At 38.2% G+C, this 24,433-nt stretch overlaps 4 protein-coding genes across 5 annotated transcripts; 2 read left to right on the top strand and 2 right to left on the bottom strand.

The window, feature by feature from the left end:
* Nucleotides 1-4,191: 4,191 nt before the first annotated feature.
* Nucleotides 4,192-9,075, bottom strand: LOC113666204 (26S proteasome non-ATPase regulatory subunit 4). The gene is made up of 8 exons (XM_027181998.2): nucleotides 8,928-9,075; nucleotides 8,701-8,841; nucleotides 7,576-7,687; nucleotides 7,315-7,401; nucleotides 6,855-6,923; nucleotides 6,107-6,319; nucleotides 5,126-5,461; nucleotides 4,192-4,535 (listed from the first exon to the last, which is right to left on the bottom strand). The coding sequence occupies exons 1-8, from the start codon at nucleotides 8,951-8,953 to the stop codon at nucleotides 4,320-4,322; spliced, it is 1,200 nt and encodes a 399-aa protein (XP_027037799.2). The 5' UTR covers nucleotides 8,954-9,075; the 3' UTR covers nucleotides 4,192-4,319.
* LOC113666102 (uncharacterized) lies at nucleotides 9,025-15,190 on the top strand. The gene is made up of 7 exons (XM_027181897.2): nucleotides 9,025-9,990; nucleotides 10,234-10,397; nucleotides 10,937-11,005; nucleotides 11,703-11,827; nucleotides 12,519-12,763; nucleotides 13,438-13,592; nucleotides 13,810-15,190. Exons 1-7 carry the CDS (start codon nucleotides 9,040-9,042, stop codon nucleotides 14,090-14,092), a joined length of 1,992 nt encoding a protein of 663 aa, XP_027037698.2. The 5' UTR covers nucleotides 9,025-9,039; the 3' UTR covers nucleotides 14,093-15,190.
* A 1,377-nt stretch (nucleotides 15,191-16,567) lies between these two features.
* On the bottom strand, nucleotides 16,568-19,509 carry LOC113667593 (testis-expressed protein 36). Its single transcript, XM_027183476.2, has 4 exons — nucleotides 19,368-19,509; nucleotides 17,947-18,042; nucleotides 17,693-17,770; nucleotides 16,568-17,212 (listed from the first exon to the last, which is right to left on the bottom strand). Exons 1-4 carry the CDS (start codon nucleotides 19,416-19,418, stop codon nucleotides 16,889-16,891), a joined length of 549 nt encoding a protein of 182 aa, XP_027039277.2. The 5' UTR covers nucleotides 19,419-19,509; the 3' UTR covers nucleotides 16,568-16,888.
* LOC113667433 (pyridoxal phosphate homeostasis protein) lies at nucleotides 19,509-24,411 on the top strand. 2 transcript variants are annotated; one of them, XM_027183286.2, is made up of 8 exons: nucleotides 19,509-19,737; nucleotides 19,835-19,942; nucleotides 20,553-20,588; nucleotides 21,071-21,143; nucleotides 21,889-22,023; nucleotides 22,394-22,536; nucleotides 23,142-23,240; nucleotides 23,553-24,411. In XM_027183286.2, the coding sequence occupies exons 1-8, from the start codon at nucleotides 19,642-19,644 to the stop codon at nucleotides 23,790-23,792; spliced, it is 930 nt and encodes a 309-aa protein (XP_027039087.2). In that variant the 5' UTR covers nucleotides 19,509-19,641; the 3' UTR covers nucleotides 23,793-24,411. The 2 variants fall into 2 exon arrangements, with proteins under 2 accessions (XP_027039087.2, XP_027039166.2); XM_027183365.2 differs by lacking the exon at nucleotides 20,553-20,588 and having other exon boundaries at nucleotides 19,574-19,737.
* Nucleotides 24,412-24,433: the final 22 nt, after the last annotated feature.

The raw sequence follows: 24,433 nt of genomic DNA, 5'->3' as shown, positions 1-24,433 counted from the left end.
AGAAAACTCAGGAATAGACAATGCTCATGCGTTACGCTCGAAAAAATGTAATGTAAAATTTTATCTCATTGGTTAGGAGGAGATCACGTGGTAGTGATTATTGATCGCGCGTAAGGAAAACACGCACGAAGACTTGTAAAAAATTTTCATTCAGGTGATGTTTGCTGAAGAAATCGCGCTTTAAGAGCATAACGAGATTACCCTCGCAGTTTCTAAGGACCGTTCTGAAGAAGATTAAAAAAGAACTCGACGGAAGAGAATCATTTTATTTTGGAACATGGCCTTGCTCTGTATCTGTGGAATTGCAACCAGATGCGTTGCTAGCAAGGTTCAAATGTTTGAAAATCGATCCTGTGACAGATTTGATATTTTTATTTTTTTTCACCATTTCATGACATCGTTCCTAAGTATCCTTTCCGCTTTTCTTTTTTTTCAGTCATCAATGTCACGGCCGTCGTTCAATGTGTAAGTCCATTTCACACGCGAAAAAAAGTGAAGTAATAATGTGGTCTTAGGCAATTTGGCCTTCGTGTCGGATGTTTTTTGATCGTACATTTTTAGAAGGTAGCACAGTAGATATCGATCTGATTGGACACTTGTTCTTTTTTTTAGCGCGCATGCATTATTTACCACAATTGAAGTTAAGTAGCCAGGAAATTTTTCGTTGACAATGCGTTGTGGTGCGGCGATTGAGAATATCAAGGTAAGCGATACTTGTCACCTTATCAGACACGCCTTCTACTTTGAAATCGGGTGGCACTCAATATGCTCTTACGTTGCCTAATAGCCGAGTTTGTCAAATTCCACACCCTAATTTGATTTTCATGTCAACCCTTTCAAAAAGTCCGAGTTTAAATTTTCATTGGGGAACATGATCGTATACCAGTGCTACGGAACAAAACAGATGCCTTAGGCCCCTGTCGTTTAGAGTAAACAAAGCATAATAACAATTTTTTTCTCGAAACACTGCCATTTGCGGTCAATGTTTATTTATTAACTGAAATACTTTCGAATTTATCAGCATAGAAAGGAGGCTTGCTATCTATTGCTACAGAATTATACGCCTCAAGAAACTGGAATACTCGTTATAGTTTCGCGAAAGATCGCGAACAATAAATGGGTCAAGAGGCAGTTGATGACCTTTTACCATGTGCGCGAAGCGCGTCCGTCACGTTTAGGGAACAGGATGTTCAGTGTGAAATCACTTGGTTATCAACAGAAATGGTTGTTTATGAGGCTTCTTTCGGTATTTTCTGTGACAGTATAGAGGTATTTAAAGGCAGCCCTTAAAGAAATAAAGAAATGCTTGTTTGCCATTTTCCTAGCATTTTTCAAACAATCTTCTAAACATGCGGTCATCATCCTTGAGACGCTGATAACAGATGGATCCAAAATGTTTTTAGAGTCAGCGACAAGATGTAAATGAAAAGCTAGGAAAACAGAGCGTTCTTTTACTCTGAGTAAAAATTTCTTTTAAAGTCATTGTCTCCTTTAATTGAAGCTCTTACATAATCGTCTGTAATTGAAGGAAGTTAAAAGAAAAAAATCAAGACAAAGAGGGCGATCAAGCGGAGATAAATATTCCGTGACTGTGGGTAATCCAATTTCGCTCGCAAGATTTTTTTCATCAAGGGACGAGTCCCTTGGGCCGATTTAAAACTATACAGAAGCTAACATTAAGGAAGGCGGTTTTACATGAGTATTAAACATTGCACGAGAGAAAGGAAGGGACGATTAGAAGTATTTACAGTTTTCCGTAAGTATAAGCTGAGGTTGAACCATCTAGAAGTTGCAGTCAAGAAGTTACAGTCGAGTTATCTCGCGATAATTATCTTCTTTAGAATTATTTCACGATTGTTGGATTGAAATAGAAAAGAGGTTGAGAGTGTCAATTTAGTTTAAGTATCAATTTAGTCTTATAAGAAAGTTAAGCTATTCTATCCCTTTGACCCCCTTAGCCGGTCTCCAAAAGAAACTAATTGAGAGCTAATTGCTTCCCAATCATCCCTTTGTTTGACCTTACTTTAACGCTGAAATCTTCGAAGTAAACAGCTATTTACCAGAACCGCTGATAATCGCTTCATCGTTTACTGTTGTTGGCATAGTTGCTAGTTCAGCTCACAGCATGACGCCGACGATATGTCTCTTTGCCAGCAAACAGAAAGAACTTCATCATGTAAAAAATGTCGTCAGTGCGGAAAATAGACATTCTCATGGTGGCCTACTGTGGGAGATTATCCAGGCCTAGAGATTATCTGAATAGAGTGTACAATATAAAATCAGAGAGTAGGTTTGGGGGGGGGGGGGGGGAGAGAAGGGAGTGTAGCGAGGATGTCCTGCTTTCCATACTCTGCTCTTCGGCTTATCGCATCTAATCTGAACCTTTGAATCTCGCCAAGAGAGAGTCTCTTGCTGCTGACCTTTTTGCAAAACACCACAGATTGATGATTAAAGAATGTTTGTCATATTTCGTTTTTCTCTCCTATGAGTTCCAGCTTCTTTCCTTCCGTACCCTTCTCAACTCTGTGTCACCCTTTACCAATGCTATCTTTCGAAAGCAAAGACGAAAGTCCTCTTTTTCCTGGCTGGTGATTTATTTAAAGTTTTTACAATGATGTTGGCCGGATGCATAATTATTATTTGTGATTGGCCCCAGGACTTTTCTGATCCTTGGCCGCACCCATTCCTTCAGGTGGTTCCTAGAGCCTGATACACATAAGACTGTCATGAACCCACATGCACCATCTATCCTCAAACAGCTTCCAACAGTTTTTACCCTGAGAGCCACCAGCTAACCGTGCACTTGGTCAGCACGTGCACGAACAATACTAAACATAGACAAACATTGAAGTAATTCTAAGGGATTCTGATCCCGTGGTAGTAACATAGTAGTATGATGCCCACTCCGCTACTTTGGAAGCACTCGCCAGATTTTTTAACTCTGAACATCCGCCGGAGACTTGTAGAATTGCGAAACATGATTGTTATGTGCAGCGACTAACGCGACTCGTACTTTCATCTCTTCAGTTGGTTTGACTGGCGCTTCGACTTTCCTGTCCACATTTAACTCAATTTAAGTAATGTGAATGCTTATTATACTACAGCCCGAATTTTGTTCACTGCGTGCACAAATTAATACGGGCCGGCATCTTTACACAAGATTAGATTGTTACGATCTTACTTCTCCCATCTTGATTTAATCCGGCTTTATCTTTATCGTGCTTCTCAACAGGCAAGCAACGTGGTTTTATCATTGTTAACTTTGAGACTTTTCTATCTCAACCACACGCACACAGATGTTTGAACAGTTTGATCATTGTCCATATCATGCAGACTCCTGGATGCATAATCGGGGAAACAAGGCCTTTGCGTTAAACATTCAAAGACGATTAGGAGGAAAGACCAAACTTTACATTTACTCCAGCCCATTATAACACCAGATAAATCTACACAGATTGAGTTTTTTGTAAGTACTAAAACATGGAACGACCTAAAACCACCTAAAACCACCTATAACCACTTACAACCACCTACAACCACCTACAACCATCTACAACCACCTCAAAAATTTCAACAACCACCTACAACTACCTCAAAAACATCTACAGCCACTCGCAAACTGTCTAAAACCATCTGAAACAAGGCATAAATGTCTAAAATAAGGCGAAACGACAATTTGTCAAGTACACGAAATACGAGAATCGAACGAAACCTCCACCTCCCCCTGAAATCTTACTCTATAATCAACCATCTCACGAAATGAAATACGATAGCATGCCAATTATATTTTTTATTACCTCAGCTGTAAAAGACTTAAGGAGGGAGGGGGGAGGGAGGGAGGGGGGAGGAAAGGAGGGAGGAGTCAAGCCGGCCCCCCGACCCTCACTCCTATTCCTAAGTGTAAACTCGTATTCCTAAGTGTAAACTCGTATTCCTAAGTGTAAACTCGTTCTCCACACGGCTGCTTGGTATTGAGCCAACGTGACCGGATAGGAGCGAATTTCATGAGCATGAAAAAACATAACAAAAATCGTGAGAGACAGATGGAGGGGGGGGGGGCGGGGGGAGAAAGGGAGAGAGAGAAAGGCCCCCTTAATAAATTTACCTTTTTTTCTCCTTTACCCAAGTTAATGTGGAGTCAGTAATAGAGAGCTTTGGTTGGGAAATCTCAAGAGTACATTGCAAAGAAAATCGTTTCAATTTTTTTATTTACTGCGAAAGGTATAAACCCTTAGTTTGCCTAGCGACAAAATGTCAATTGATTTATCACTTGTGAAATCTTTGCTTTGGATATTGAAGTATTTACAATTAAGATTTCGTTAATTTTTGTCTTTTTTATTCTCCTTTTCTTTGCTGGAGTCTTCATCCATAGGCTCTTCCTGGTCCTTAGTCTCGTCAGTGTCCTGTTGAGCCAGGGTCCCTATCACCTTCTGTATAGCTTCGCTGCTAGGATCCACGCCAGGTAACGTACTGAGGACGTTCTTGATGAAGTCCGGGTCAGACATGACGCCAGTAATGTCTTGGGTGTCATCTCCCTGTCATAAAACAAAGGTTGACACAAACCATTCACATAATCCAATACAGTCCATTTTGATTTAGGAGAGCAAAGTACCTACATTCCCGGCTCAATCGGATAACTTTGAAAATGGTGCATTCCCAGCGTTTTCCTCTCGCAATTTCAAATCTCCTGGTTTGCTTATCAAGTTTTCAATGGTTGGTTTCATTCCCCCCCTCTCCACCTTCAAATTACAAGTGTTGTTGTTTCGTTCTCCGTGAAACTCGTAGCCACTCCATTCCTAAGATAACAACTAAAATTACCACTGGAAAACGAACTTGGAAATTCTGTAACTGCATTTCTCCGTCGATTACCGTTGAGTGGTTAGCATAATTCAGGGATATTGCATATTTCAAGAATGTCAAAATTTTAGTCGTATTGGTAAATTTCGTTTCCGGTTTCGAGCTTGACAGTACCTCTCTGGTTGCTAGTCGCGTTTACCGCAATAAATTGAGGAGATCAAACGCCATTCCTAACAAGACTACCGGCAAAAGGTAATATTAAAATAAGGTTTTCATTCAATGTTGGGCAGATACTTCACATTCTATGGAAAAAGAAAAATATAACAACCTGTCCATCTGTCTCCATTGCACTGGCTCCAGCTCGTTCTTCCTTCTCAGCCGGCTGTTCTGCCGTATCTTTGTCATCACCTGCTTCTGCCTCTGCCTCCATGTTTTGCAGCGACAGCCTCATGGCGTACTCAATCTGCTGTTCCTCGGTCATGGCACTGAAGTCAAATACTGGGGTTTGCGGAGTAGACATGGACAAAGCCTGCTGAAGCATTGCCTCCTCGCTGTCAGCGATGGGTGCTTCAGCGGTGGGAACCTCCTCTCCACTAGCTGCCGTGGCCCTGCGCGCCTCTTCCTCCTGTCGCTGTCGCTGTTCTTCCATGGATACACGAAGAGCCTAGAAAAAATATTTTCGCCTGGTTAACATAGAGTTTCTCTAACTTCCTGGTACATTTAGAGGGTTTAGTCAAGGAAAATTTGCGTTCAGTTTTTGAGGTTCCTGAGGAGACCAGGTAAAGAAAAACGGTTCGTTAATATCCTCTTTGACTCAGAACAATAGATACCTAACATTAGCGATCAATTATTTTACCTATCTATTCTTTTCCTACATTGCAAACCCTTGTTGACCATCAAGTTGATTTCTTTGAAACAAATATCTAAGACGAACATCTAGTTAGTGGCAATGAACAAAAGTTTACAGTTGTATCTCACCATGATGAAATTTCACGTCAGTAGACAACTTCATGACAGGAGTTTAAATCCGAAACCAAAGTACCCAAATAAACTTGATGTTATTCCATAACAATCTGGTATATTGTTGAAAATTATGTATTGCTTACAACAAATCAATTGATCAATCCGTCAATCTTTCTAACAATCACTCAGTTCATCACTTAAACCATCAATGCATAGCACCATCTTTTGATAGCAAACAAAAAAACTCCATTTACCAACTACAAACCAGCTAATCTTAAAACTGTTGTTAGCCCTCTTCACCCCAGTGGTAGGGCTGAAAATGCTTAGAAGAACCCTAATCACTAACCAATGCAAGTTCAGGATCAGAGTTAGGGTCAAAGCCATACTCTGAAGCATACTCCATTCCAGCTGGGGCTCCATCTTCCCCTTGCAGAAGGGGGGACGAAATAAGCGCGTCTGAGAGCAATGGGCCCGGTGGCACTGTGACCAAGTGACACAGGTTCCCATCCTTACCATTCAGTGTGTTTATAAATGATGTCAGCTTGTCAGAATTTGCAGTCTGAAGACAAAAAAAAAATGTCCTCTAAACAACTCTAACAGAAAAACTGATGAATAGGACAATTCATATTTGCATACTGAAACAAAGACAAGAAATAATTGGGATTGGAGGGTAGTTTGTTCATGGACATGGCTTCCTACTAACAAGATGAGTATGAAGGCTCAAGTAAATTGACTTACCAGTACCTGAAATTTTCATATTCTTTTACAAAACATTACTACAGCAGTTGTTGTGGTAGTTTTATTTCATATTGCACAGTTAAAAAACATAATGAACCAAAACCTGTCTCACTCTGATGAACAAACTTCACAATAACATCAAAGTGTGCACCTGAGTGAGGAAGCCCTGTATTTGCATATCAGGAAGTGAGTATTTTAATATTCCTTTCCGACCTTGCTCCTTTCCAATCAGTTACAAAAATAATCCTTCATCCCAGATAGAGCAGAGACAAGGGAAGGGTGAAATAGATTGGTGACACATGATCCTTGAACGTGATGGATAATAATAACAACAACTATACTAACAATAACAATACCTCTTCGCCAAAGTTAACAATGTCCACATTCACTTTTTCTTTTTTCAGTTTCTTGGCAAGCTTCACAAGCTTGATGAAAAAAAAATTAAATGAAAAAATGCAATTTAGGATCATCTACATGTATATTAGAGATAAAAATCAGAATTATCAGACCACATTAAAAGGGTCTTTCATTTGTGAATTCATTTAGATGGTGCCATACACTACACAGTAAGCCCTGGTATAACTTACAACTAACATTATGAAAACCAATACAACAGAAAAACCCTCCAGCCCAATAGTTACAAAATGGCTGGAAAGGATGTACATTCTTTTCCAATTGGTGAATCCTGCTGAGGGAAAAGCAAAGTGTATTTATTTTTCTTGGAGGTTACTATCTCAGCCTTGAAATTTAGTTGAGTAGTTTCCCTAGCACACTGCTTGCTCATTTATTGAAAAGAACACAACACACAGCACTTACCTCTTTCTCATCAGTTTCCACAGGACTTCCAACAAACACAACAATCCTCATTTTGTGATTTTTACCTTGTCTATGTTTTAGAACCAACTAGTTGGGAAGAAGTTGGAAAAGTAGCATATGAAAAGTGTAGCCTGAACCATATAATTGTCAAGACTTTTGAGCAATTTTCCCATCTCATAAATTAATAACCACAACACATCGTAACTTTCTGATTCATCAAAACAAAATTATGACTTGGAATAGTAACTTGGTAATACTCACATGAGCTATTTTGACAGCTGTGAGGAATTTGATATCTCCTTTTGACTGAACTTTGTGCAGGGAGGCCAGGATTTTTCCAACATCTGTTGTTAATGTAACAAGCACCTCTAAGCTGTGAGTAACAAGAGAGAGCTATTTGATTAAACTTTGAACAAAATGGGAATAATTAACAAATGACAACTAACAAAAGGTTAAGTCTCTAAAGAAACTGTGGTGCTGTGTCATAAGGGGGGTAGTACAAGACAATTTGGTTTTATTTACTGAATTGTTAACATAAACCAGGCACTGTAAAGAGTTTATAAAGCTGACGTTTTAAGTGTTGGCCCTTCAACAGAGCTTCAAGAAAACTATCAGAGCTTCATCTCAGCATGAATGCATAGTTAGGATGGACAGAATTCCCTGTAATTTAAGGAGTTTTTAGCCAAGGGCATTGAGAGGATGGCTTAAAATGTGAACCACTCAAACAGGAGTCTATTGGGATATTAGGAGGGAGGGGAAAGTGTGCGAGGGTATGCCCCTCTGGAAAGTTTTCTCATAGTTATGAGGCTCTGAAATGTTTTTCACATATTTTTTTTAAGATACAGGGCATAAAATTAATTTTTTTCAGTGGTCACTTGGCTCCAAAATATCTAAAGGTTACAGCCAGATTAAAACATTGGTTGCCAATTTTCTCTTTCTATTTATACAATGGAACCTGTGTTTAGTGCTCACCCATGCTTATACATGTTTGACTGCATACAGAAAGATAAAGGTATGCTAATGTTAGGAACATGATGACCAGATTTATTCACGTTACCATGTTCCCACAATATCACAGCTCCATCTGTCTGTTTACAAACTACACACACAATTCTTCTATTCACTCTGACGAAGCTAACACTCCAAACATCATCTACAGAGACTTTTTATAGGCGCCAACTCACACTACCAGTGCAATTGTTAAAACCCAATTATCTAATAATACCCTCACCGACACAGGACCACAGTTTCTTTTGAAACTTAATCCTTTACTCGATGAAATCTAAGTTTTCATGTGGAAATGCAATTTAAGTTTGTACTCGAGTATCTTTAAATGACTTAATGGGCATGAAATTTGTTTGCGATCAGTATGAGTTACATACTCACCTGGCTAAAGTCATGAGACCAACATTATTTTCTGGGTTTTGTCTAGTTTTCGAGTGACAAACCAAGCTCACAGCATCTTGTTGTGCTTGAAGTCTCGTGGGAAGAAAATCGCCATTTCTCATCCACTCACTGTTATCAACGCTGTACAAAAAAAGCAATTACAACCAAGTTTTAAAATATCATTCCATCAATATCATATCACATGGAAAACTGGTAAAGAATCTCACCATACAACCGTGGATTCCAAAACCATCTTGATTTATCAAACTCTGTATCACTTTTTTCTCTGACTTGACTCGACAATTTTCTGCTGGATTTTCAGCTCATGCTCTCAGTGAGATGCTGCTGGCCGTTTGCCAACAAGATTGGTTGGTCAGCGGCTTTTCATTTACTTTGTTTACTTGCACAAGTTTTCAAAGCGTCTATGGAGCTTTCGCGTCTGAAGAATTGTTTATTCTCTCTTTCAAGGCAGACGAAGCAAACGTTTCAGTCATGGAAAAGCTCTTCGAAAAAATTGGAGATCATTTCAACAATCCAGAAATGTCTGATCGCATTTTAGTCGTGAAGATTCGAAAAGATGGTTGGGAAAAGCTCGAAGCAGCACGCCGGGTTCGAAGTATCACGAAAACGAATTCTCAAGAGGGAAACGATGCGATTTCAGGGACAAATTTTTATCAAAAAGAAAGGCTGCATGTATCTACAGACAAAGAATCGATTGTTAGCACGTCTGAGCCAAAATGTGACACCGAATCTACAGGTCCTGGTGACGACCCTGTAAACTCCGCTTCAGAATTAAGAACTGTTAGCAGCTTGAGCTGTGATTCCGGAATAAGCGACGTTACATTTTCTGAGACCAAAAAAACGGTTAAGAGTAAGAAAATAGAAGAATCCTCAATCAGGGGCGAGAAAGGACATAACCCAGTGAATCAAGATTCTGGAAATTGGCAAAATGCTGCAAATTCGAATGGAGACGCCGTCGTCTCTCCGACATCATCAGATGTAGATGTCACCATTAGCAAGTTGCTCATAGCAGACATTAGCTATACTCACAAAGCCGGTGCCATAGGTTTAACCGCTTTAAATACTGGCGACGAAAGCCCTTCAGCATCTGCCCCTTTACAATCGTCCAAAACCGGAACTGCAGAGGCCAGCGTAGAATATTTGACATTTACTGACACTGTCATCCGGGAACAGCAGCTGTATGTTCACAGCTTCTGGCTGGCTTTGAATAGTTCTTACTTTAGAAGCCTATTTTTTAGCTCAGGGATGAAGGAGACAAAAGTGAAAAAGGTATGATTCCTCTGACCTGACATATACATTTAATGGCTAATTTCCTGTTATTTCAACTGGCCTCAAGAGTGCCCAATGGCTTGACATTTTTTGTATAATTAGTAAAATTTGAACATACGTTTTTTCGTATGTACGTTTTTAAGAAACCTGAATTGAATTCATCGAAAACAAGTAATTTAATAAATTTTCAATTTATAAAATATTTGCGTGGGTTGAATTAATTTTAAACTTTCATCTAAACAGGTTGAGATGAACATCAGCGAATCCTTGTCATCGATGTTCCTTCTGTTGATAGAATCACTGTATAAGCCTGAAGTTGTAATGCCAGAAAGTGTGGAAAATCTTCTTGTTCTTATGAGACTTGCTCATGTTTATGATGCAGAGAGCACACTCAAGGCTTGCCAGAAGTAAGATTTCAATTTCTCTGTTGTTGATTGACAGCCAATTTCTCCTTAAAAAAGAAACTCCTTATTTATTCCTTTGACATCCAACATTGACTAGCTTCTAATTTCTCCTCACAATATCACCCCTGAATTAACCATAAAGGTCCAAGAATAAAGAAAATGATCAACAATCAATACCTCAGGAATTGTATAGAGAACAGTATGGAGAATATACACACTGATGTTAGGGTGTAAAGGGTTGACCAAGCAAACTGCTGATGAGAATGTGTAATATTTTCACATCAATGAAGTTCATGTTGTAACTATTGAGACAAAACAGATGAGCTTCAGGCTGTTTTACTTGTTTGTAATTTCAGTTCACAGCAACTTCTTAATTTCCTTAGTTTCAAAAGGGGGTTGTGATTAGTATGGTTTTTCTTCCAAGTAAAGTTGTATAGTTTGGTATGGTTTTTCTTCCAAGTGTAAGTCTTCTCTTTGATACCATGAAAGAGTAATTACTTGAAATATTTAATAGAATTCTTTATTGTGTTCTTATTCTTTAGACTTCTTGGTTCAGCGGAATTGACAGTTGAGATCTGTGACAAATCCTTGAATATGCAAGAGCATGAAAGGTAATTCAAAGCTAAAGAAAAAGAAAATTTTAGGAACAACAGTTGCACAATTAGCTTTACAATGGCTTCTTTGTCTTTCATTTTGTAGCAATTTAGTTAGTTACTTCAAACAAGCTTTGAAAATTGAATGGTTCTTCTTTAGTTTTAGCATTGGCTTATTATTGGCTGGGAAAAGGATGTGATTATAGTGAAAAACTAGTGTAATTGGGCATTTAAATGCTCTGCTGAGAGCCAATCAGGTTATAAGGATTACCAGCAATTGCAAATTGGATGTGATAAATTGATTTAGGAGAGAAATCTGGGTGGGATGAAAGTTTTAGTTTTAGGGTGAAAAATAATTAGCCCACTTCCTTTTCCCGACCCTTCATCAGAATTATTTGATTTGTACTCTATCTTTTTAAACAAAGCACATGTTAATGACTTTATGATCCAAATTAGTGACGTAAACACTTAGTAACCTTTTGGCCCCTGAGAGTGACTAGCATCTAATTTCTCCTTACCCTATCACTCCTGAATCAAGTATTAATTTCAAAAGAATAAAAGAAATAATCACCAACTGAAGGAAATGGTGATTGTTAAACAAATTCTTCTTGTCAATACCTTAGAAAATGTATAAAGGAAAGTATGGAGAATATGCTCACTGATGTTAGGGCGTAAAGGGTTAAATTCAACACAACTTCTCAATTGTTACTTTCAGACTCCCTGAGATGGCAGAATTTATCAGGCGATGTGAAGAATTCCTGGTTGAGGAATTCAGTCCATTAGACTCTCAATGGTCGAATGAACACTTTCTGTCTCTGAGTTCCAATGGTCTACAGAAAGGTATGTCAATAGCATGTTTGCTGTTTGTACAGGGGTTTATTCATGACAACTCTGTCACTAATGAGTTGCAATAGTGCCAGAAAGAATACCAAAGAAAGCAACAATTTTTCAAAGGCAAACGTAACACAAGATAGAGAAAAAACAATTGTTAGCAATGTAGTTAGTGATTAAATGCATTGCCAAAAGTAGCCTGTGAGCAGGCTTTCATTATTAGCTCTTTGGCACAAGCATTTATTCTTTGCCCACAGGAAAGCATGAGGCCTTTAAAAGCAACCCAAGCTGGGGAGACCCCCAGCCAACCTCTCTCTGACTTGTTTTACATCTATGGGGGGGAAGGGGTGGAAAAAGGTGTGTCTCTCAGGGCTAACAATGAGGGACTGCTCTCTGGCTGTGCCAAAAGTGTATAACAGTGTCTAATACAGAGGATCACCAAAAAGTTTTTGAAATATTGGAATGATTGAGGGTAGGATTTTGGTGGGAATATAAACATCTTGAAAGAATGGTTAGAATGGGAAATGATAACATCTGTTTTTTCATTGTTAGCGGAAGAAAAGAGAATGGCAAATATAGATGGATTTCAGACAGAATAGATCATCTGAGTTTTCTGATATGTTTCATCATTGTCTGAAGCATAGTTTATCAACTGATTGCTGTGAGACTAGTTATGTCTAATTTTCATTGAATTCTTTAGTTCTTTCCAGCCATGAGTTGTGTGTATCCTCAGAAAATACTGTGTTCCTTGCACTGATGAAATGGGCAGAGGTGAATGAAGTGTTTGATGATCAGCTTGAACCCCTGTTGGAATTGGTTCGCTTCAAAGCCATGACCATTAATTACCTACATGATGTTGTTACCAGTGATCACCCAATTGCTTCTACAGTTGCTAAGTTTCAACTGATGTTTGAAGAGGCTGTTTTTTACCATGCATTTTCTAAGGTATGTGATATGATAAGCTGAATTATTTATTACCTATAAGTAATGAATTACTTTTGATCTTTTGGGTACAGATGGATAGAGGACATCACCATTAATAAATGTTGCTTTCTTTATCATATAAAACAAAAAGATTCCATGTTGTGGTGGGTCTGTACAACAATAGCTCACAGAAGACATCAAATTGTTGTAAGGACATTATTGACAGCTTCAATTGATGCAAACTATTTGTTAACTATACTATTCATAGTGAAAACTCATGAATGTACTGCTGTTATTATACCATCAGTTATCTTGACAAGGTGACTCACCACTACTTATCAGCCAACATTTGGAAAGCTTTCTTTAACCCTTTACACCCTGAAATCAGTATGCATATTCTCCATTCTGTTCTCCATAAATTTCCTAAGGTGCTGATAAGGAGAATTTGTTTAACAATCAAGAGCTTCTTAAGTTGGTGATTGTTATGGTGTAATTCAGGGGTGATATAGTAAGAAGAAATTAGATGCTAGTCACTGTTAGTCAGTACGGTATTTGTCCACACCGCTTGCTTCAGATGCCAATATTTTAATCGTTAGGTTAACCTGTTCATTTAATCTCCCATTGTATGTTACTGAACGCGGCTGCAATGCGTTCAGACTTGAAAACATAAATGTTTTGCCAATATATTTTGTCAGGAGAGACAGTGTGAGGAGGGAGAGCCTGTTGGCAGGAAAGCTCATGATGATCCAGTGGTGTTTAACTGGACAGTGGACATTGGAGAAGATATTGAAGTAGAGAAGAAAAAGAAGATCATCAAATCACCGCATTTCTGGGTCAGCGGATACGAAATGTAAGCTGTCTACCGGCTTTTGGGGAAAATGATGCTTTGATTGGTAGTACAGTACCAACAAGTGGGCGGTAGATGTTCTAGAGCGGGAGAGAAAGAAAGTGTTAGGAGAATGGAAATAGTCTGGAAAGAACGGTTTTAAGAGCTTTTTCAGTTATCTCTAAATAACATTTAAATTTGTTTCTATTGTAGCTTTGCTGAGATGTAATTGCCTTTTCAGGTTCCTTGAGCTGAAGCTGAGGACTTCCGGGTGTCAAGGCCTATATCTGACAATAAGCACACGTGACTTCCGCCACAGTAGCAAAGGATTCGTCAAACTTGCTTATTCTCTGACATCCAACTTTCCTAAGGCTACACGAGTAATCAACGAAGCGGACGTGTTTGATAGAGAAGGATCTGGCTGGGGATACGAAGAATTCTTTCCTTTAAGCTGGACTGAATTCAAAGATCAGTTGAAAAGAACTCCTCTTATAATAACATCTCAAGTCAGTCTTCTGGAATAGTGTAGAATTTGATCCAGTCCAATTTATTTTGATGTTGTTTCACCTTGTTCGCTTTTTCCAATCTTCATATTGTGAGGCAACTATTCTCTCTGAGTCGAACAGTGTGTTCCAGAGAAATGTGTTTTAAAGTATTTTGAAAATGGAATGAAACTGATGCGGGAGAGTGATAAGTCGAAAGGAAACTTCCAGAGAAGATTTGAGAAAACCCAGAAGTATTTTTGTTTTTTAAAGCCTTTCATAGCTTTTGCAACACCGTTACACATCTTGCAACCTTTGTTACTTTGATTTTATATTTATTTATTTTATTATGTTTAATTTTTGTTTATTTATGGTTATTTGTTTATGGATGTTTTTTTGGCGTCTTTGGAAGAGTCGTAGAGATTAAGATCAAACGATCTGTGATATTTGAACCCAAAAAATGTAGAAACACAGATTTTGTGTAGTCATTCGAAATGACAGTGCCACTGATCCAGATTTTTCGGCGAAGGAAATGTAGATCATTACCAACGTTTCTCTTTGTCAGGATTTCACGTCGAGCGACCGAGTAAAGGTGTCGTGCAATCGCGCGGCACTGAGTATTTCGTCTTCGCGCGTTTCGTACATGCACTGTTAAAGAAATGAGCTGTGTGGACAGTACTTTGTTAGTGAATGTTCTTGCATCAAGAACATTTGACATTGATCCGACAGCAGAAGCAAGATGAAGCAAAAACTAGAAACTATAGCGCAGAAAGGATGAGAAAAGCGCAAAAGAAATGTCAGTATTGTTTGAAAGTTAGAGCTGAGGTTTCGCGAACGATAGAATAAGAAGCTTTGTGATAATTACTGGGAGTCCGCACATTCACTCCAAGAGGTCTCAACAAGATTATAGCGCCGCTTTGCTTTGAGCCATTACATATTTGAAAATACTGACCTGTGCAATAAAACCTTTGATTGTGTCACTGTTAGTAGTAATTCACTACGATCAGTTACAAGATCTACATATTTAGCTAGTCTTTGGTGGTTTCTTGTACTTAACGCTACAGCGAAGCCCGATAGAAACGCTCACTCCACTCGAGCTGCCAAAGATTTAAGTAATATTTTTATTCAGCCGAAGCTTCAGAAGTCGTTTGTGCCTTAAATCACTCTGAATTTAATTACTCATTTCTCTATTTATTTTAAACTTTCCTCTAGAAATCCTCAGACTTCCACCATCACCCACATAATTCCTGACTCCATTATGCCCTCTCAATCTTTATTTCTCTCTCTCTTTTTTTTTTTTTTTTTTTTTTTTTTAAGTAAACCTCTGATGGCGTTCTCGTCAAATCATCGAGTTATTGTGTTCGGGCGTGTTCTTGTCGTCAAATCTTTGTCAGAATGATACCTTTTACTGCTTTAATGTTCCATAGATAATTCGGTTTTATCAGCTAGGTTGATAATGTAAATTGTTCACCGCGAATAGCTTCTAAAGCTGACTTTTCGAACGCTAGCCCTTCGTTGGGGCGAAAATTATGTTTCCATAGCTTGTTTTTCTTTCTGCCCCCATTCAGCCATTCTAAGTGTTCTTGTGGGATTTTGCTTGATGTAAATTGTGAAGTATTTGTCATCAAAGGGTATAGTTCTCTGTCGTAACATGCTAACCGTGGCTTCCTATGTGAGCCGGGCCGAAGAAATCGAGTTGAGATTCTCTCTAATCGAAGGGTACAGTGTACTCATTACGAGCGAAAAGCAATGATTCCATTCATTCATCTTTGCCAGTCACCTCTTAGGTCTAAAGCAAACAAAGACGAAAAACAACATGGAATCGGTTGAGCTTGTTTCCTGTAATCGGATTGGTCAGTTTTGGGTAAGTGGCCTGATAACAGGGAGGCTTCTCAAGGCTTGAATCATAACCATCAAAATTTCCACGCGAATGATTGGTGCATCAGCCGCTATGTTTTTTTACTGAGCATTCTGTGCAGTTGTAATCGGACAGTTGGTTGTAATCGTACACCTATAATCGGACAGTAGAAGCAGCCAATCATACTGAGTCTACTCAGCTAAATCTATCAATCACAGAATTGATCACGGTAACCATAGAAACATTCACTTATCCTGGGAAAAAATTAACGTTGGGGAATTTCCAAAATGGAGGAATTTTCTTCTTTAGACGTTGTCTCTATCAGAGATATCTGTCCTAAATGTATTTTTTCTTTCGGAAGTTGTAACGGTTATGAAGAACAGGACTTCGTGTCTTCCGATTCTGCCTGTAATCATACTCGTGATTGACAAATCGGAATCCCCCTCGCGGCGTCCGATTTTGCTAGTTACCCGTACGACTAAAGACTGAATTGGACTCCACTCGCTCCTATTGCCATTATAAATCGACATTCCGTAGTGACTACCTCTAGCGACGGACTTTCTTATTATATTACTTGGAATCCAACCATCTGGTTTGCGATAGCCCAGGTTTTTCGCACTTGGTTTATCCAAGTGTGGGAAGTTGGAAGAGGACATCAGTTTTATTGTAAGTTGCTTCGATTTATTCAAGGACACGAGGTAAACTGAACTTCTCAGTTTTCCAAAAAAAATAATATTAAATAAGTTTGAACACAAAATAAATAAGATTTACAAATTAAAACTTGAATATCAAGCACATCTTGAGTTTGAAATCGAGCAAATCACACCACTTAATCTTGTTTTGCGTTTGAAACAAGAGTTTTCTTGAAAACATGAGGCATCTGATGATCACACAATGATGAGTCCATTTTTAAATCGCATTGTAGGCTGGCACGCAGATCTAAATAACTAAAATCCACGTAAAGGCAACATCAATCACTTTTAATACCATATCGGTCTGTATGAATATGCCCATTTGTTGGGGGTCAGAAACGGTTCTTGAGTTATCGCCAGTACGTGCAGAGGTGTTTTGTACGGAACGTCTGGTTGCTTAAACCACTTGGTGGTTGTGGTTTCTGATGGGGCAGAACCAGGTTTTCCTTCAAGATGAACGCGCGGAAACCGTCTATACCGGCTGTTATCATCTCCCTGGAGACCTTGGTAAGACGCCATATAGCACGAGCGGGGGTCATTATTTGTCTCCCATGTGATCAGATTGTTAGAGTAGTGCTGACATCTGTCGGGAAATGTTCGACGTCCAAGTCTCTGAAAGAAAATGAAGGTTTAAGGAACCAAACGACCAAAAAAAAAACGGATTAACAAAAAAACAAAAAAAAATGCACGGATTTATTTTTTCATGGCGGTACCACATCGATTGAAATACTAAACCGTTTCGGTGTTTTGGTACAATATCATGGAGTTGAGCCAATAAAGTTGATCAAGAGCGCTCTTTTTGACAGCTTGAACCCATGAGCGATCTTTTAGCGCATGAGTACCAAGTTTGACCTAAGTATGCTGTTTAAGTGTCGTATCTGTCCTTCTTAAGTCACGGTGTCTCTCTGGGAAAGAGTCATTGCATGCGTGCACATTTGGGGAGCGCGAAGAAATGCGTTTACGCACGCGCAGAAGTTACTTCTTTATTGTATACCTTACTATAAATATGGAGAACGATTTTACGAAGTAAAAGCTCTTTTTAAACCTGACTTTCCTATGAATATGATCGAAAAGTGATCGCGACTGCCTTACGTTTCCAAAGTACTCTCCCTGGTCTTGGAATGTATGTCTGTTATCGTGTGTTGAAAAAGCAAATCTTCTGAACGGGACCTATTGAAACGGAACCAAAACAAAAACAAAATCATCAAACAGCGTTCACTCCTGCATTACACCATCTTGAACTTTCATCGGATTTCATACACAAAATGTTTGATAATAGTACAATTAATCATTGATTTGAAGGTCGAAGAAGTTTTAAAGATATAAATAGTTAATCTTAATATTACCTCGTGTTTGCTGTTAAATCTCGTGGGAGGGGATGCCACCCTTCGTTCTTGTGGTTTAGTGACATCGAGCGTCCTAGGCCAGCCCCGCGTAGAAAACTGGGACAAAACATTAGAAAAAATACAACAGTGCAAGGTAAGTTTACATTAAAGCACCATTGGGAAAACTGGAGAAAAAAAGAGTCGGTTGCGTTGTGTCGTCCATGGTGAGACGTCAAATTGTGATGTTCTAGCGAAATCTAACATCTGTCGCATTCACATCTCCTCGAGATTTGGCGCCTCTGTCGCGATCTATTTAGTATGAATCACTCGTTTTTCATCTCCAGGTTATAGTAGCTTTTTATCCCAAACACGCTCTCTGTCAATAGACGCGAGAAAAGGAGCGGGCAATTGATAAAGCGTTTGTATTTGTCATAGAAACGCCTGCCCCTCCACTTTTCAGTGCGTCCTTTTTTGCCCCTTTGAGCTAACCGAAAGCCTGGCATATGCTTGATAAAGATATTTTTATCTTAAAATTTGAGCCCAAGGCCCAGGGACATTGGAGAAAGATGTCTTTTCGTCTGAAATTAGTAATAACGATCTCCCTCTGTGGATAAAGTCCCCATGCTTACCTCTCTAGCGATTGCTTTCCAGATCCCACCCTCCCAGTTTAATGTTTTTCCGTCATGTCTCTGTAAGTGAGCACTATCCGTGTCTGGCGCGAGGTTGCCAGCTTTCGGAGGTCTCGACAGTTTATGACTAGAACTATTGAAAAGTTTTTCGTCTTTTTTACAATTCTCTGGTTGGCAAAATATCTAGTTAGCCAGACCTAGTATGGCTTTGCATAGTTTGACAATAATTGACAAATTCATTCAGCTGCTATTTTGACGACGAATCATGTTTATTTTTAAACATGAGGCTACTAAGAGGCCACAAATTTCCATAAATACAAAACCTTGTCACTTTCGTTTGTTTAAATAATTTGAGGCCTAAGTGAGTTTTTGTGTATATAATGACCTTCATTTAATTGCAAAAAAACTTCTTGGCAGAAGATGACTTCTAAGTGAAGTGTGTCTACCTAGCGGGCCTTCTTTCGTTGATTGACTCGAATGCATAACTATTAACTTTTACATTCGGTGAAACCAGCCTATGAATAACAGATATAAAGAGCAGCGGCTTTCCTGACAAGGCCTTGTTTTCATCATAGTTTGCATGTTTCTTTGACTCTTGCGTGTGAAAACAAATCGGCAGATAGTAGTTTGTGATTTACACACATATTCTCGAGTTATAACATCTGTAAATTCGACAAATTTATACGATCTTCGTATTATTTTTTCTTGAGCTGTATTAAACAAATAAGTAACAAAGGAGTCTCTCCCAGCGGTTTATGTCAATTCAGTTTTGAACGGCGATCTACTAAAGGATTTTCACTTTACTCGACTCACCCAGTTTCCTTCTTTCTCCTTCGACGGAGCGAATGTTCGACCTTTTGCCATGTCCTCTTTTCATTCAATTTGAAAGCAATCTATCTTTTCATCTCTGAATCCCTCCCGCGGTTAGGAGGTTGACTATGGAGCATCTGTTAAGTAGATTGTTTTGAGTGAGTATCAATTCCCAAGTCGCTACGATGCCTTAGCAACCAGCCCGCTGACTACAAGTGATCGTCGTGACTTCTGACTAACCTTCAATGGCGGCCAAAATCACAAAATCTGCGCATGTATGAAGCGGTTCGGAATTTTGTCTATGGAAGGAGTTGGAAGTGCTCTTCGGAGTGTTATTTCTCGAGTAAAAGAAGCAACAGCAAAGCGGTCGAGTGTAAGGGTCGTGTTTAATGTTCAGTGTAATGTAAGAAAATTAGCCATTTGAGGGAAAGCTTATGTTTAATTGAATTCAAATGACTTTCTCTTCTCAGGAGCTTCCTAAAACAGCTCCTCGTCTGGTTGCAGTCAGCAAGTTAAAGTCATTAGACTATGTTATTGAAGCTTATGACAATGGACAACGACATTTCGGCGAAAACTACGTGAGTGGATTTAGGAGGTTTAATTTATGGCTGGGGGGAGGGTGGGAGTGGGTTAGGCCTGGTTACGTTATATTTAATAACAATCACTCGTCAAATTTCGTTGAGCCTAGGGAGAATTAATGTCTTGATGGTTGTTTGCCAAATTGAAAACTAATGCTTCAGTATTATTAATAGCCACCTTGCTCAGAGTGATCTCAGACAAATGTTACATATTCATCAACCAATAAAGCAATAGCATTTCTTGAGTCAGCTGAGCAATTTTACCAATATATAACATTGATCAGGCTTACTCAACATTTTATTTGGTATAAAAATTTCGCATACCTTTTGAAACTCAGCTATTCAAATTAGTTGTGCAAGTGTATCACCTTTGCAATATTTGGATGTTCAGAATTAGAATTGCTTGGTAATTACCTTATTTATTTTGTAACCGAACTTATTAAGGAAGTGACCTTAGTACCCAAGAAAATGGCAAGAGAGACATGTCCATATTTCATGCTTCTTCTTACTCTTTGCACTTTTATTATTTCCTGCAAGCTTTTATGCCAAAACATAGCACCTCAATGAGTTTCTCAAAAATGTTTAATTTTTCAAGATGTTATTTTCATAGGTTAAAGAACTGATAGAAAAGTCAAAAGATGTAAAGGTATCATGCAAGTTTATACTTGTTATGGTTTACTTAGTGTTCTCCCTTATTTTAAGCACAACAGGTCAACAGAATTTCAAACTAGTAAAGTAATCTTTTTTCAAGAATTCGAAGCAATTTAAGGCAGTAATAAGAGTTACTAGAGGCAGCAAATTTTACCTGTTACCACCTGAAGAGGAGAAATTGTTAATTTTCCTATCTATAACGAATTTCTCCATCTGTTTTTACCTTTGGTACATACTTCTGGTAGTATCACTGCTATGGTATTTGTAACATTCGGTATTCTTTTCTAGGCACAGGACAATTATGCTAGTCCTGGTCATATGGTGTTAAGGGGAATCTGAAATGTTTCAGTGAAGTCTGACTTGGAACCACTGATGTATTTTACACAGAGTTATAATGATTTACACAATGATAAACAAACCCTTCCATAAATCATCTCACAAAATGACTTTCTTATTTTCCCTTCATGTGTATGACAGATTCAGCCACTTAATGACATAAGGTGGCATTTTATTGGTCATTTGCAGAGTAACAAGTGCAATAACCTTGTTGGTAAGGATTGAAACATTTTGCCAACTATTTTAGTGTTACTGCAAATGGTCTGAAGCTGGGGGATCATTTGATCTTGTAGTTGGATAGAAACTGACTAATCACGACTGACTTGCTCTGCTTGAGACTCATAGCCAATAACTTCCAGGTCAAACTGACCAATCAGTTTACACAAACCAGATTTATAACACTCAACTGACAACAACTCTTCACTTGACACTGATGGTTACAACAAGTTTTCAAAGTATCAGTCACCACTAACAAGTGACAGTGTTTCTTAGCACTACCCTCATCCTGATGTTCAGACTACATGATCATATCTTAAAGTTTATTAATGTTCTGAATATTCACTTTTGGGAAACAATCGCCATGATTATCTATATTGGCTCTAGTTGTTGTCCATTTACTGTATATTACTATCAACCTTTTCACTTCCAAGATCTTATTATGACATGAATCTCATTATAACATGAATATCATAATATCATTGTTATCAATATTTCATTAACATGTAATTCTCCTCATTATCTATTGTGCATGTGTATTTTCTATGTTGTTAACTTTTAGTATTTAATCAGTTTGTGTCCCCTAGTTGAGATGTGTTCTTTGTTTTCATCACCAGTCAGCATAATGTGTATTGATACTGTATGGAGAATTTTATTTATCTGTTCATCCTGGGATTGAAAGACTTGCATGAAGTCAATTCAAACTATGTTTATTGGGACCATTTTGGCTTTCTCTAATATAGGAGTGCCAAACCTTTTCATGGTGGAGACTGTGGACAGTGTGAAGCTTGCCAACTCTCTTAATGTTTCCTGGGGAAAGCTAAACAAACCCAGTCCTCTTAATGTTATGGTACAAGTTAACACAAGCAAAGAAGAAAGTAAGTGCTACTGTTTCTCAGCCTAAGATGAAGATCAATTGTTGTGTTTCTACTTGCAAGTTTGCAAACTCAGTACTACTCACTAACAATTTTAAGAAGCCAAGTTAGTTAGATATTTAATGTATATTTAATGTTCAAACTTTTGAATTTAGAAGGCGGTATAGTGAAATAAATGGGCCAATCATTGTGAACATTCTTACTGAGAGATATGATAATTATGTTTATCTCCACTGGTGCAGTATATAACAAAAACTTGTTGGCTGAAAAAGCATGCCAACAATTAAAAAAATGAAAACTTAAGGATGGCATTTTACATTTGCCCTGTTATGAAATGGCAGTACAGTTGAATAATATGGTAACTTCTCTTCAGGTAAGAGTGGATGTCTACGTGATCAATATGCAGAACTTGTGGAACACATTATCACCCACTGTGCGCATTTAAAGTTTTCAGGACTGATGACCATTGGGGAAATGAATCATGAGTGGAGTCAAGGTCCCAATCCTGATTTCACTGTAAGCAGATTGTGAAACTGTCTTTCTTTTATTTTTATTGATCAATAAGTGAGAAAGGGTGCAAAACATTTACTGGTTAAAATGTACTGGAGCATTTTTGTTTGTTTGTTTGTTTGATTTTTTTTCCTCAATGAAATGCATTACAACATACATTACAATTTTGTTTGATGCAATAAACACACTTTTCACTGTTGATGCAATCATTGTAAGATGTAGAAATGGAGTCTACTTTAATCAATGGTACAACATTGTAAAACAACATGCAACACATAATTGTTAGGAAAATTACACCAGATAATAAGGTAAACAGTCTTTTCTCCATGAAGTGTTGAAATAAAACTGGTTATAACCCTACCTTCAATCTAAACACAATGAGGCCTCAATATCCTTGTTTAATGATTAAGCTGGCTGTGCTAAACAAGTTCTTAGATCAGTAGTATTACTGGTCAAGCTCTTAAGGTGGAGTTCTAAATAGTCCTGTAGATTGAAATTACAGTGGATAACTGAATGCAGTTATAATGCATAATTATTAGGATAACCAAATAAAGTTATGTTGCATGCTCAAGGTAAGTCTCTTTAACTTCAGTATATTGATTTCTTTTCAGACTTTGGTGGACTGTCGCAAGGATATTTGTGAGAAACTAAGTCTTAGCCTTGAGAATGTTGAATTGAGTATGGGAATGTCAAGTGATTTTGAGGAAGCTGTAAGTGAAGGCATATTATTGTGTCATGATTCATTGGTTAACCCTTAACATGCTTAACACCTTAACATCAGTATGCATATTCTCCATACTGTTTTCAATACATTTCCCATGGTGCAGACAAGGGATTTTGTTTAACATTCAATTAGAGCTTCTTTAGTTGTTGATCATATCCTTTATTCTTGTGATCTTTGTTTGATTCAGGGGTGATACTGTAAGGAGAAATTAGATGCTAGGCACTCTTATGGGTTAGAGGGTTAAATTGAAGTGGTTTCCTTATGCTGATTGCATAAACTTTCTCTTTTAATTTGTCAGATTTTAATGGGAAGTACAAATGTTCGAGTGGGTAGTACCATATTTGGTGCAAGGCAACCCAAACAGGCAAGCAATGTTTCTTCAATGCAGGGGAGCACTCAGCTTACCTCACAGGAGGCAAATTTATCTGATGCATCACAACAGAATGTTACCAAGGATGGCTTACCAAACCTGGCCGCATTGAACACAGACAATTCAACTGATAGAGATTCACACACTGCGCTCAACAATGCTACATAACAACACCACCGTTTTCACCTTTTTTGATCTTCTTCAACCTTGAACACTAGACGAGTTTCCCTCAATTGGAAGATCGATATTTTGTTGAGATATTTTAAAAATGTTTGAATCGGAAGCAAACTCAGTGGTTGGAGGTGAATTCTTCCTGTGTTCGTGTCAACATTCAAGTGCTATATCCTGAGGTTGAGATGCTGTGAGAAGAAAATTCCAAATTCAATTTGTAGCACAGATTGATTCCTTAACATTTGCTTATATTAAACTTGAAGCTATACTAGCTCATTTAATACTGAAGACACATCATCATGAATAACTTATTTAAGAATTGCCATGAAAAGGAGGTCGAAGGGACTTAGTTACTTTTATGTTTACTTTGCCTTCTATGTGTACGTATAAAGATGGGGAAATGGGTTTTAGCTGGTTATAAGAAATTCATTTTCAACTACTTGCCGACCTTTTCTTGCCACTAATGGTTTCGCTGCCGGTTTAAAAATGGGAGAAAGAAGTTTTATGTTTTTGTCTTGTTATATTAACGTATTTTCGCCGAAGCACTAAGAAAAGTAAAATTATAACTATACACGGCTTTCAGTGGTTTGTTAATAAATGATTACAGAGTCACCAATTCATCCTCAAAGGTTTTCTAT

The sequence above is a fragment of the Pocillopora damicornis genome, chromosome 2, assembly GCF_964200805.1.
Source record: "Pocillopora damicornis chromosome 2, jaPocDami1.2, whole genome shotgun sequence".
Taxonomy (NCBI): domain Eukaryota; kingdom Metazoa; phylum Cnidaria; class Anthozoa; order Scleractinia; family Pocilloporidae; genus Pocillopora; species Pocillopora damicornis.
The sequence above is the reverse complement of the archived record's forward strand: the minus strand, read 5'-3'. Positions and strand labels throughout refer to the sequence as shown.